Below are 12,020 nucleotides of genomic sequence, written 5' to 3'. Positions count from 1 at the left end.
GTTATTCACGATACGAATCAATATATCAGTTGAAGGTACAGGTGGAAGTAGATTGAGTCCCTCAGTCAGCCATGTCTGATTTCTAAGTGGAAAGTCGTCGCTTTTGGCTTATCTTTACGTCAATTAAAATGATGGTTATTAATATATTATAATTAGCATATCGAGCAAAAGAATAGTTAAGGATGTATAATGTACAGGCTTTCCAAGTATATATGAATTTTTATCGGGAATTGAGTGTGGCGAGTATCCTTTCAGCAAAAGGAACGAACGAAAAGAAGTTTCAGGCCTTGGGTTGGACATAAACTTTGCGTTTCATGGTTCAATGAACTGCACCTTAAAGGGCAAGGGGAGTAAACACGGCTTCGCCTCGCCTTTTTCGTTTGCTCTTTTCATGCTCACTTCTGGCAGGCCATTAATAATCATCATCGGCGGATCCACGATCGCAATTAGCATCTTCGGCAAGTTCTATGCATCTTAGATGACATCCCATTTGAATAACTTATATCGATGATTCTCATACAATATTTACAATGAATAACAGTCAACGTTCTCAGAAATTTATTATCGCGAATGTACACTATAATCTGAATTCTCTTCCATAAGATACACGTGTATATCATTCTAGGATAATAAAATAGGTTTGCGTCGATAAATTATTTCGCGCAACCTATTAAGCTAATGCAATTATCTCCGGACACACGCTTATAAAAGGAAATTATTGTACCGTATTATACCCAGTATATTAGCCACTTAAGCCTTATTACTGGAAAGAATGTGAAACATAAAGTAATGTATACGCAAATGCGCGCGAATATAAATTTACCCAGGGATTAGACAATCAAAGCGAGGTTGCTAGAAAATTTCGCCGTCTTGCTTGTCAATCTGAATGTCGCTTCTCATCCCTGTCACTATATTTATGCCAACATATTTTATTATTTCCAACCGATAAGTCCGTATTACGAAACACCCCTTCATCTACGTTCACAGTCTCATTAAACTTCCTTTGGCGAACCACGTTCAATATGCGCAGTCGATATTTATGTAAATACGGATTTCCGAACGTTAATTTGTGAATCCCGGAATCGAAAGGTAGCGAGGAATCGAAGATTCAGAGACAATTGCATCTGTCATAAACGCATAAAACCCAGTCTCGTAATAACCCGCAGAGAAGGAGAGCGTCACGTGAGTGGCCAAACCGGCTCGCACCAAAAAATATTCGCGGGCTATTCGTGGCCAAGACCGAGTCGTTTCGAGCTGTCGATACTTCTTTTCCCAGAAGAACCTGGCCGAACTATTGTCTGCCGTTTTAATAGCGCCGGTCAAATCAACGCGCTATCTGTGCGCCTAATTGCGAACCGATGTCAACCGGGAAAATCCTGAGAAGCCATCATCGCTCAGTGACTCCAGGACTCTCGGAATTCCATCTTGGCTCGCACGCACGCACGCACGCACTCATTCCCTCACGCACGCACGCGTGTTCCTTTTTTTCCTTTTTTACCGTGTGTCGGCGCCATTACCCTCTATTGGGGCCAGGCTCGTTCTAATTTGGACTGCCTTAATGCCCTCATCTTGGACCTGATTTAAATACAAGCGAGAGATTTATGGGTGACAAGTTATTCACGATCATCCTCGCGCGACCAGAACAGAATTTTTCTTCTTCTTCTTCTTCTTCTTCTTCTTCTGCTTCTTCCTCTGTTCTTCTTCTTGGTGAGGAATTTTTGTAATCGTTCTTTTGGTTACCCAATGTTTGCACAAGCGTAGGAAGTTCGACGACCGGGCCCGCCGGTCCCAGGGGGGACTTTTTTGCGGCCCGCGGGACGGGCCTTTTATTGCGGGCGAAATTTGTCCGGCGATTTCGCGGTTGGCGCCACCGTTCGATCACCGCTGTCTCCCGCTCCGGGAAACCGGTTGCGTCAGGGCTGCTTTTTATTATGTGCTCGTAAACAGTACCAAAGTACCCCGGGCCCTGATTATCAGCCGCGTCCCACGGCGAGCGACGCACGGAGAACACGTCGATATTCCGCGGACACGTTTGCAAACAACGCGGGATGATCGGTCGCAGACACAGCTTCTGGGAAGATCATTTAAGGACGCGGCAATGGCGCGAGAACAGGGGCTGGTCTTGGGATACTGGAATCGTCGAAGAAGTAACAGTTCACCCCTGCAGCTGGTAATTTAACACTTTGGATTTTAACCTTTTAACGCCGTTGCAATAGCACCTCGAGACTTGGTTATCTTAAATCGACAGATAGAAATGAATAATTTAATTATTTATAGGTATGCAGTTTTCTTATTTTCTAGCATTCCAAGCCTCGATGCAGGATCGAGTTTTTGTGGATAGAGTTCTTAGAACTTCGAAAGGTTTTTGTTAAATCTAGTTATGCTAGACTAATCGTTGACTTTGTAACTTCTGTTAGATTTCGTTTAAGATTATGCGAAGCGAAAGCTTTCTGGTTAATTCCGAAGCGTGAATAAATGGAACAATAATATTTTTTTGAGAAAAGATGGACACATTGGAGGTTTTCAATGAAATATTAAGATACTAGTGTAAAAAGCGGTTGAATATAGTAGCCGGTCGTTTAACCCTGTCCGCCGCTTATAGTAAACGGTTAATAATCGTCTTGTATAATTGACCAATATCGTATATCCTGTACATTTGATCGTTTTAATAGCTGACAATAAATATCTCGTCTATTGCTATTAATTGCAGCGTTACGAAGGAATCTATCCGAGATCGTTAAAACATGTCCTGGTCATAACAAATTCCGGTACAGAGTCCATCCAATGAATCAACGCGAACAAGATTGTTGGTCCTCGAATTTCATCGATTTTCTAATTAATTTCGAGTCAGTCAACGTTTTTATTCTGGAAATCAATAAAATCGAACGAGCAGCGCGATATTAAACGTTACATTTTCATACTCCGTTGATTAGATCGACTAACTGCCACGTTTTTCAACGACACTAGCGATACTAATGGTAGTACTTAACGCCTTAATCAAATCGATTATCACGCCGTCCGCGAGATAATACTCTCCTTTGTTTCGTTTCGCATTGAACAGAACGCCGGGATTGCCAGAGATTTTCGAGGTAAGTTCAATCCCCGAGGGGATCACGCGTGTAATCACAGTAATGGTTACATAAGAACCACCCTCTGTGAGTTATTGACCATCAAGGAATTCACGTAGAGCCGGCCGAAGGCGCAACGTGTGCGGATAACTCAACTCAGGGCCAGTGGCCCCCTACAAGGTCGTGTATTCACGCGCGATCGTCGTAGTGGGTATCCGTGCATACAATATCTTTCGATTAGAGGCGAGCAACACGATCTTGATTGCAGAAGGCTATCGATCGTCCTCAACGGGGCTGCCACAGCGTAAAATCGGTCGGGCTGCGCGGCGTACGGCACGGTTTCATATACCGTACAATCCCCGGGCATAAATACACGATCCTCGGAATCGATTGTAATCTCTCTCTTGTAACAATTTCCATTTTGTTCCTTTAATTAATTCAAGAGGTGTCCGATTTCCACATATTACATTACCCACGTGTAACGTGGACCCTTCTAAAATTCAGCTCGGGCACGCCTCGGACCTTCATCCGACTTTACGGCCAGACCAACGTTCTTTTTTCCTCTCTTTTTCTTCTAACCGTCTTATTTCGCCTTTCCCTCGGGACCATGTACGAACGGAATCCTTTTATTGGATACTTCGCCAACAGGTTTCCTTCCGACGCCTCGTCCGCAGTATCCTCTCGCGTCCGCAGAAACAAATGTATCGGGATTATTTATAAAGATTGCTTTATTATTATCGTTCCACGTCTCGGATCAGGTTGTCAAACGGTTTGGAATGTTAATAGAACCTTGCGGGACGCGGAACGAGCTATATTAGATTCTTAGAATTTCAGATAAGAATTACCGGACTCGGCAGAGTTAGCTAGAAACATTGGTATTTATAGATCCTGATGTATATTCTGAAGATTTCTCAAAGGATTTCGGGAACCTGGAGATCCTGGTGATAGATTTAAGAGCACATGGACCAGGGCATAAGGTTCTTGGATGTCCTAGAGACCATAAAGGGTCCAAGGACCTCGATGATCTTCAACGTTCTGAGGATTGAATATGTCTCAAAGATTTCATTGATTTTAAAGATTCTAAAGACTGCAAGAATATCGGAGATTCTACGGATTTCAAGGATTCCCAAGATCCCAGGTCCAACGTTTACAGGATTCCAGAAATTCCAGGAATGTTAAGGATCGCGCAGTTCTCAGAGATCCCCGAGGATCGCAGACAAGAAGGATCCAAGGTTTCTACAAGCGTTTCCAAGCTTTTCGAAATATTCCAAGTGAATTCAAGTACCACAAGTTCAACTGTACCGACCACCACGACTATGAATCGCGTGAAGTCCTCAACGCTGGAAATGACAACACAACAGTTTATAAAACGTACTAATATAATATTTATTGTTTGCAATAAACAGCGTAATATAATATCACCTCTGGCACAATCTCACGATGGCAAGACAACGCGAAAACGGTACATATATTCGGTATTCTCACATCATTTATCTGTTATCCGCAACATTATAATCCGGGCTTCACGGGCTCCTCTAACAAATTACAGCGTCGCGCTGCGCTAGCGACCGCGCCGGGTCGGTCTGTTCCGCAACGTTCCTCCGTTGACGCGGGCAACGTTTCCAACACGAAATGTGATGGCGAAGAAGCCTGTGGGCTACGTTCCGCATCGTCGTTCACGTTTAAGTACGATATCGGCGGCGGCCGCGTCACGATCACGAGAAAATCCAATATACACGTCCCAAAAACACTCGACGACGCTCTTCATTCGTAGAGAAAAGAAACACAGAATAAAAGTTACGCTTGTTTGTCGCGTAATCAACGCGAAAGAGAGCGCAGAGAGAACAAAAATGGCGTCTCCGTTATCATCTTCCTTTCACTGTTCGAACGAGCTTCGTCCATTCACCGGTCTTGTTCAGGCGATCCACTGTCTCCTCGTGATCCTAACGCGACGGTCCTCCATAATGTATAATTAATTAATAATATTAATAAACGTAAGGATAATAAAGGTTCGATACGATAGCGATAAGAATCATCTCGCGACCGCGGCACGAACGCGATTCCTCCGCGTCTTGCTGCCGGCTGCTTGGCGAATATTTGGGCGTCTTGGGATGATTAGGGTTCGGGGAGGGGGCGGGAGTCTGCTATCAATTACGGAGCAAAAACAATGTCATGGAGCAACGCTAAACGATCCTCGTTAACCTTGCAGTATCTACCACTCCGTTCCGTTTTGCCCCTTTCACGCATACTCGTTTCGGTTTTACCATTCATTCTGCTCATTCTTTCTTACTTTCTCTCTTTCTCGTTTTCCTCGCTTCGACCCTCTTTTACGCGCACTTTCGTACCATGAAAACATGCATTCCTTGTATAAAAATAATAATAATAATAATAATAATAATATAATATAATAATAATATTAATAATAATAATAATTTTATATATATATACTATAAAATATATATATAATATATATATATATATATACGTAATTACGCAGCTCTAATCAATAGAATCAATAATATTAATAATATCAAACTATATGCTGTCTTGCAATAGATGTAACAAAATATAGTACTCATAATAATATGCATTTTACAAGCGTATTTTGATCCTTGCTTTGATATCGGTGTGTTCGCGACGCGACGTGTTCCGTGTGTGAATGTGTACATAATATATTCATATTTATATTCATATGTATAATATATATATTTATTTCGAATGTGTGTATGTGTGCGTGTGAAAGATAAAACAAGTATCGTGATCATAATGTTCTCTAGTCCAATCTAAATGCGAGTAAATTACTGTACTTTTCGATCGGTGATGCTGGATGGATATGAGAGTGTATGTATACGTGTGTTTTCGTGTTTGTATGCGTGTGCACGTGACCTCTTAAAAATGTACGCGACGAGAGTGGCAAATGGCTTGCTTTCACCAGTGGCACGTTAATCCCGCTTCGCTTTGCAACAGAAACAAAACAATATAGCCACGTGCCGTCGAAACACGTTTATCTACTTTTGTCGCTCTCGATCAACGATTTTTCGAGGCGCTGAGAATCGGTTTTCTGCCGTGATCGAGGCAAGCTAGGATTGAACTTTTTGAAAACGATTGGGACGAAATGCTGAACAAAGAGATTCATGAAAAAACTGTCAAATTTCGTTAAATTAGAATATTAAAAATTCATGTTTTCGATACAAAGATACGTATACGCTTCGCCTCCTTGTAAGAACAACAAATTTTCTAAAATATCGGTCGCGTATGTGATTCACAAACGATTGTTTCATCCCCAAAGAGTCCGAGCCTCGAGGTTTCGTATGTACAAAATATATATTCGAAATATTCACAATTGAAAAGAACACGCTTGCCATACGTTCAACTTTCAAGATGTGACTCGTTCGAATTCGATTCTATATTAACGGACACCAACATGTCGCGAATCACCTAAAGATCAACCCTCGGTCCTACGAAATTTCGGGTTCACCTGCGTCGCGGGAATCGTTTAATCCTTTCGCCAGTTATTCGACCGTGTTAATTACGTATCTGAGTAATACTTGGTGTCTTTGTATAATATCAAAGGATCCTGGGACGCTCAGGACGTGGAATGACAGCGAAGTTGCTCGGAAGAATCCTCGGCTTCCGAAATCCTGAGGGCGAGTATGACACTAAGCGGTTCGGAACCCGAACAAAAATCAAAAACGAAACTTATCTGCGCGCGGTACATTATGTATATATGTGTATGTATGAGTGTTACGTGTGTTGCATGTCTGTACGAGCGTTAACGCTATTATAATAATGCTCGATGGCACCGGTCTGTCTTGGAATGGCGTCGGACAATTCGCGACGATGCTTACGCAAAATATAAATCTACGGGCGGACTGTGTCTCGTTGGAAAATAAAAATAAAAAAAAGAGAGAAAGAGAACATCAGCCCGCTGAGAAACGCGTAAACAATGAATTTAAACTCTACAGCGACGATACGATAATAATAGAGTGGCGATCTCTTCATATACATCTTATACGTCACACGTATACTTAACATGTAATGGGTGAGGGGGGAGAAAAATAGGGGTAGTGGGCGTAGGGGAAGATTCCTTAAATCAATTTTGATTGATTTACAATATAGCCATCGCGTGTCACCACGACGTTTTCTCTCATTCTCTCATTCTCTCATTCTCTCATTCTCTCATTCTCTCATTCTCTCATTCTCTCATTCTTTCATTCTCTCATTCTCTCATTTTCTCATTCCCTCATACTCTCATTTTCTCATTCTTTCACTCTCATTCTCTCATTCTTTCATTCTTTCATTCTCTCATTCTTTCATTCTCTCATTCTCTCATTCTCTCATTCTCTCTCTCTTCCTAAACTAACAACCATCGATATAAATTGTTCACATGTGAAAACAAACAAAATATAGAACATTAACGAGCCGCCATGGCGGGGCACATGCCCCCGCCATCTTGGACGCTGTACCGGCCGATTCGACGCAAGGTGTCGCGCGGGCGCGCGAGCCGATCCGGTCGTAAAAAAAATTTACATAATCTCCGACGAACAATCTCACCCGCGAACAATAATAATAAAGATCTGTTATCCGGGATCCAGCTCTCGCGCTCGCGGACGCTCAACGAACGGTGTACAGCTCCGGGCGGTTACTATCGGCTAACGATCAATCTGACTTCTTAAATTGTACGGTACGTTAGTCCCTTGGGGCGGGTCCGAGTCGCGGCTCTCCGTATCTTCGATTCCTCTTCAAGCCAAACATGAAGTCTTTCTTCTTCTTCTTCTTCTCCCCCTTCTTCTTCTCCTTCTTCTTCATCTTCTTCATATTCTCCTTCTTCTTCTTCATCTACGTTCATATCTTTCCTCCGATTCCTCCGGGATCGAGCGCTGCGCCTTGAAACGCTGCTGTTCTCGCATTGCACCGCTGCATTGCTGCCTCCTCAGTCCCTCAGACTTATTTACACCGGGTCACAACGGGATACACGTGGCACGGACCGTCGTGGACACGCGTACCCTCGGCCCGCGTCTCTTTCACGTGTTGCCGGTCTCGTGTACGTGCGCGTGACCGTGCGCCGAGTTCGTTAGAGGCGAATGGGCTATGTGGGCCTGGGACGACGGCAGCTCGATCAGGGTAACGTCGTAGCCGGCTGCTGTCGGCGGGTCCCCGGGATCACCAGGGTCACCCGGCGACCCGGGATTGGGGTTGCGCTCGCTGCTCGGGTCCGGATTCACTCGGGAATGGCTCACCTCCAGGAGAAACAGGTCCTCGTCCACGTAATATCGGATCATGTCGTCGTCAATTTTCGCTGTAATTCTGAAACACGCGGAGAGGATCGTTAGCTACCTGGTAATCGAGGCACTGACGGGCCGTGGATTGTCTACTCCACTTTAAACTGTTTTGTTTTGCCTTGGGGAGCTAAGTTTGACGGTAAAGGCCTTTACACATTGTGCTACGTGTTGCTGATACATGCACCGGTACTTAGATTGCATGGCGCATGTGTCGATGCGTGTAGATCGGCATTAGTGCTAGAGATGTATCGGATGCAGGAATCGGAATCCTAGGCTCAGTAGTTTCGCTTTTTGTAAATGATCGTAGAGGTTATTATTGAAACTAACGCTGGCACTGGCAGAGAAGATATTTCCCGGTGCGTCAGTGTTGCATGATAAATTGAGAAGAATTGGAAGTGCGGAGGCTAGCTGAAATGATGTTTCATGATGTATCAACAGCATGTATCAGAGTGTGTAGAGGCCTTAAAGGCAGTTTCGTAGGAGCGATTTTTCTATGAACAAAGAATCGTGGATTTGTTTTGTTTCAGGATTTAGTTTAGTGTTTTTTGTAGTTGCTATTAGAAGGTGTTTGAATAATCGCTGATACGAAGCAGATGTAACAGAGAGCTCGAGAATAACATTAGTCTGTCATATGTGTGATTTTCGTGTGGTTCTTCGAGGGACTGGGAATTGTGAGTTTTGCACTTGGTATATGTTTTAAGCAGAGTATGGTTAATGGTGATTTTCAATAGGTCGACAGACTTGACCGCGGCAATGAAAGGATCTTCTTGCGGGTTTAGAGTGCGCAGGAACAAGGATCCGTGTTGTTTATAATTTGATGATTGTATTCCTGATTTAGAGAGCTATGATGTATACATAATATTGGCTCGAAGTGTGGGAACATATCTTGATCGTTGTTACATGGTAGCACGCTAGTAAATAAATTTAATTAGTATATCGATAAAAATAAATAAGAAGAGACAAGTATTATATGCAGCTTGAAAAGTTTAAAGTACGAAAATATAATCAGTTCTGGAGCTTCCGAGGTACTGAATTTATTACTACTTAGCAGATAAAGTCGTTTGCTCATTGGGTTGTAAAGTGATTCAGCGTCAGCATTTTTTGGTGAAAATGAAAGTATCGAGTTAAAAGACGCGTGAAAAATATAGGCTACATTCACATCAACAGAAAATTTCAGGCGTCTTACAAAACATAAGAATGCAGAAGAACGAACTACCAGATAAAATTCATTAGAAACATTCATTCAGAAATAAAGAAAGAAGTGATTCCTTTAATCAGTCAAAATCAATTCACCTCGCAACAACTTTACAACCCAATAATGAACAAAACTTCAGTCAAAGTCACCAAAATTAGAACATCCTTAGTATCTGAATGACTCGCGGCGTTACTCCGCGACAAAATGGCGGCTCAAATCTGTCGACTCTATCGTGTCGGTGTATGTACAGTGACTAACGAATCGACCTAGAATCTCTATCCGGTCTAGCACAAGAAAGTGAAAACACAAAGAGCAAAAAAAATACGTGACAAACAAAAAAAAAGAGATAACGGAACGCGCGTTACAAATTACAGGCGAACTGGATACGTGATGCGTCCGAGAGGAATTGCAACGTGCAGGAGAGTTCAAGCGGGTCGTACGAGAGGATTCGTGCAGGCAGGCTGTCGCGAGAGTAAGATGCATTCATGAAAAATTGAAACAGTTACACGGTCTGGCATGTTACGAATATTATTAGTGTTAATATCGTTAGTCGGGAATCACGAAATTACAATTAATAGAGAGACATTCTGGTGACTGAGGAGAAACAGAAAAGTTGTAGGAAATATTAATCGATTAATCTGAAGACGGATCTTCTCTTGGAAAAATGGCGGATGGGCGAGGAATGTTAAGGGGGGAACGATACCAGGCGGAAAGAATTGATTAGAATTCGTAAAAAAAAATTGTTCCCAGAGAGATACAGAGAGACAGAGATAGAGGCGTGTGATCGCACAGCGTGTGAGAGAGAGAGAGAGAGAGAGAGAGAGGGGGGGAGAAAGAGAGAGAAAGACAGAGAGACAGAGAGAGACAGAGAGAGAGAGAGTGAGAGGGACAGACTACCAAACCAGCCAGAGAGAAGTCAGGTAATGTCACCGTTATGGCATGCACTACATGGGCGGTGCATGCAAGTAAAGATGACACTCTACTAAACTTACCCCTTTGTGTTTTTGCGATAGAGGTTATTAATACTCGAGGATGCAATTTTGTACTTTGACTCAATCTGTAAAATAGAAAAAAGTAGAACATTAGAATTTTGACAGTGGTTGCGGACCGTCGGTTTGGGGAGAGGTCAGCTCGGTGCTCGAGACGGTGCCGGTTATCGCTCATCGACAGTCAGAGAGAGAGAGAGAGAGAGAGAGAGAGAGAGAGAGAGAGAGAGAGATAAATAAGAAACGAGAACAGAGGGTAACAGGGTTGGGACAGAAAAGAAACTCGACCAGATGAAAACAGAAAATAAAAAAATTCGATAAAAATTTAAATTAAAAAAGATGTGAACATTCGAGAGAAGATCAACAGAAAACCCGAAGGGACACGATCGTCTTCAATGATTCAGAAATCGAGAACGAAAAAAAAAATAGGATAGAAGGAAAGACAAACAGAAAGAAAAAAGAAAACAGAGAAAGATACAAGATGGAAAGACAGAGAAAAGGAAGAGACGCGATCATCGAGAAAAACCATTTATCCATTTCTTTCCACTTTTTTCTTCTGGCACTGGATCCGTTCAAAAATGTTGCGATCTTGCAACGATGGGCGGCGCACCTCTAACGCCGAAACCCATCGATCGTTGCCTCGCACATGTGTGTCAATATGAGTTTGTTTCTGGGGGTTGGTGGTTGGGGTCGGTGGTTGTTGGGTGAATTAATTGCGAGGAGATTCTTGGTGGTGGTGATGGCATGCGCGTTAATATTAATCAAACCAGCGTTTATGGAACAATGGTGCAAACAAGTATAATTGATTAATGGGGTAGTTTGTGGCTGTGTCCCTCGCATGCATGGCTTTTTAATACTTGAGAATGGCCGTGTCTCTTGTAGAGCCTGTGTTACTCTCGCGCATCACTCGTTAGCCATATCAAAATCGCGCGCGGACGCGCCGCGGTACTTAATAATTAACAATGCCACGGATCTTTCGCAAAAGTTCTTTCGCTTCGTCAAACCGAAAACAAAGAAAAAGATAGGAAAGCCATTAAAAAAAACAGTAGATAGCATGATTACGGTTTTCTAGGTCCAGATTAAAGAATGCCAAGCGTCGCAGTCACGTTAATTTTTTATTTCTGAGAAGGCAATGAATGAAATGGAGGAAAGATACATTAATAAACTCGATTCGAGTCCAAGAATCGATAGGCTAGCTTTAGGTACTAAACGGGAGAAGCGCGATTACGTTTGGCACTCGAACGGTTAAGTACTCAAGAGATCACGTCGAATCAAAGCGCGGCCGCGATACGTGATTAATTGCCCGCGTCGAGATAGCCGCGAGTTAACGTCGCGGGGCCGCCGCGTGTCTCTCGCTTTCTAGCGGGAACTTGTTGCAGTGCGCCGTTGATTTCGAAACCGTGCGTCCACGGTATAAATAGACGCCGGACGGGATACGCGCGCGCTTTCAAACTCACCCGAGCTTAACCGCGGCTCCGCTTATGCAACG

General features: G+C 43.1%; 1 protein-coding gene across 5 annotated transcripts in view; it reads right to left on the bottom strand.

Moving 5' to 3' along the window:
- Nucleotides 1-7,236: 7,236 nt before the first annotated feature.
- The window catches only part of grh (grainy head), a 153,515-nt gene continuing 148,731 nt past the window's right edge, over nt 7,237-12,020 (bottom strand). For 4 of the 5 annotated variants that reach the window (XM_076369666.1, XM_076369667.1, XM_076369665.1 and 1 more), the window contains exons 14-15: nt 10,538-10,602; nt 7,237-8,375 (exon numbers count right to left, since the gene is read on the bottom strand). In XM_076369666.1, coding sequence (XP_076225781.1) covers nt 8,093-8,375; nt 10,538-10,602 — 348 coding nt within the window. In that variant the 3' untranslated portion in view covers nt 7,237-8,092. The remainder of the gene's footprint in view (nt 8,376-10,537; nt 10,603-12,020) is intronic. The other variant, XM_076369669.1, reaches the window with a different exon arrangement.

This window comes from Nomia melanderi, chromosome 8, assembly GCF_051020985.1.
Source record: "Nomia melanderi isolate GNS246 chromosome 8, iyNomMela1, whole genome shotgun sequence".
Lineage (NCBI taxonomy): Eukaryota > Metazoa > Arthropoda > Insecta > Hymenoptera > Halictidae > Nomia > Nomia melanderi.
Note: the sequence above shows the minus strand (reverse complement) of the source record. Positions and strands in the feature narration are given on the sequence as shown.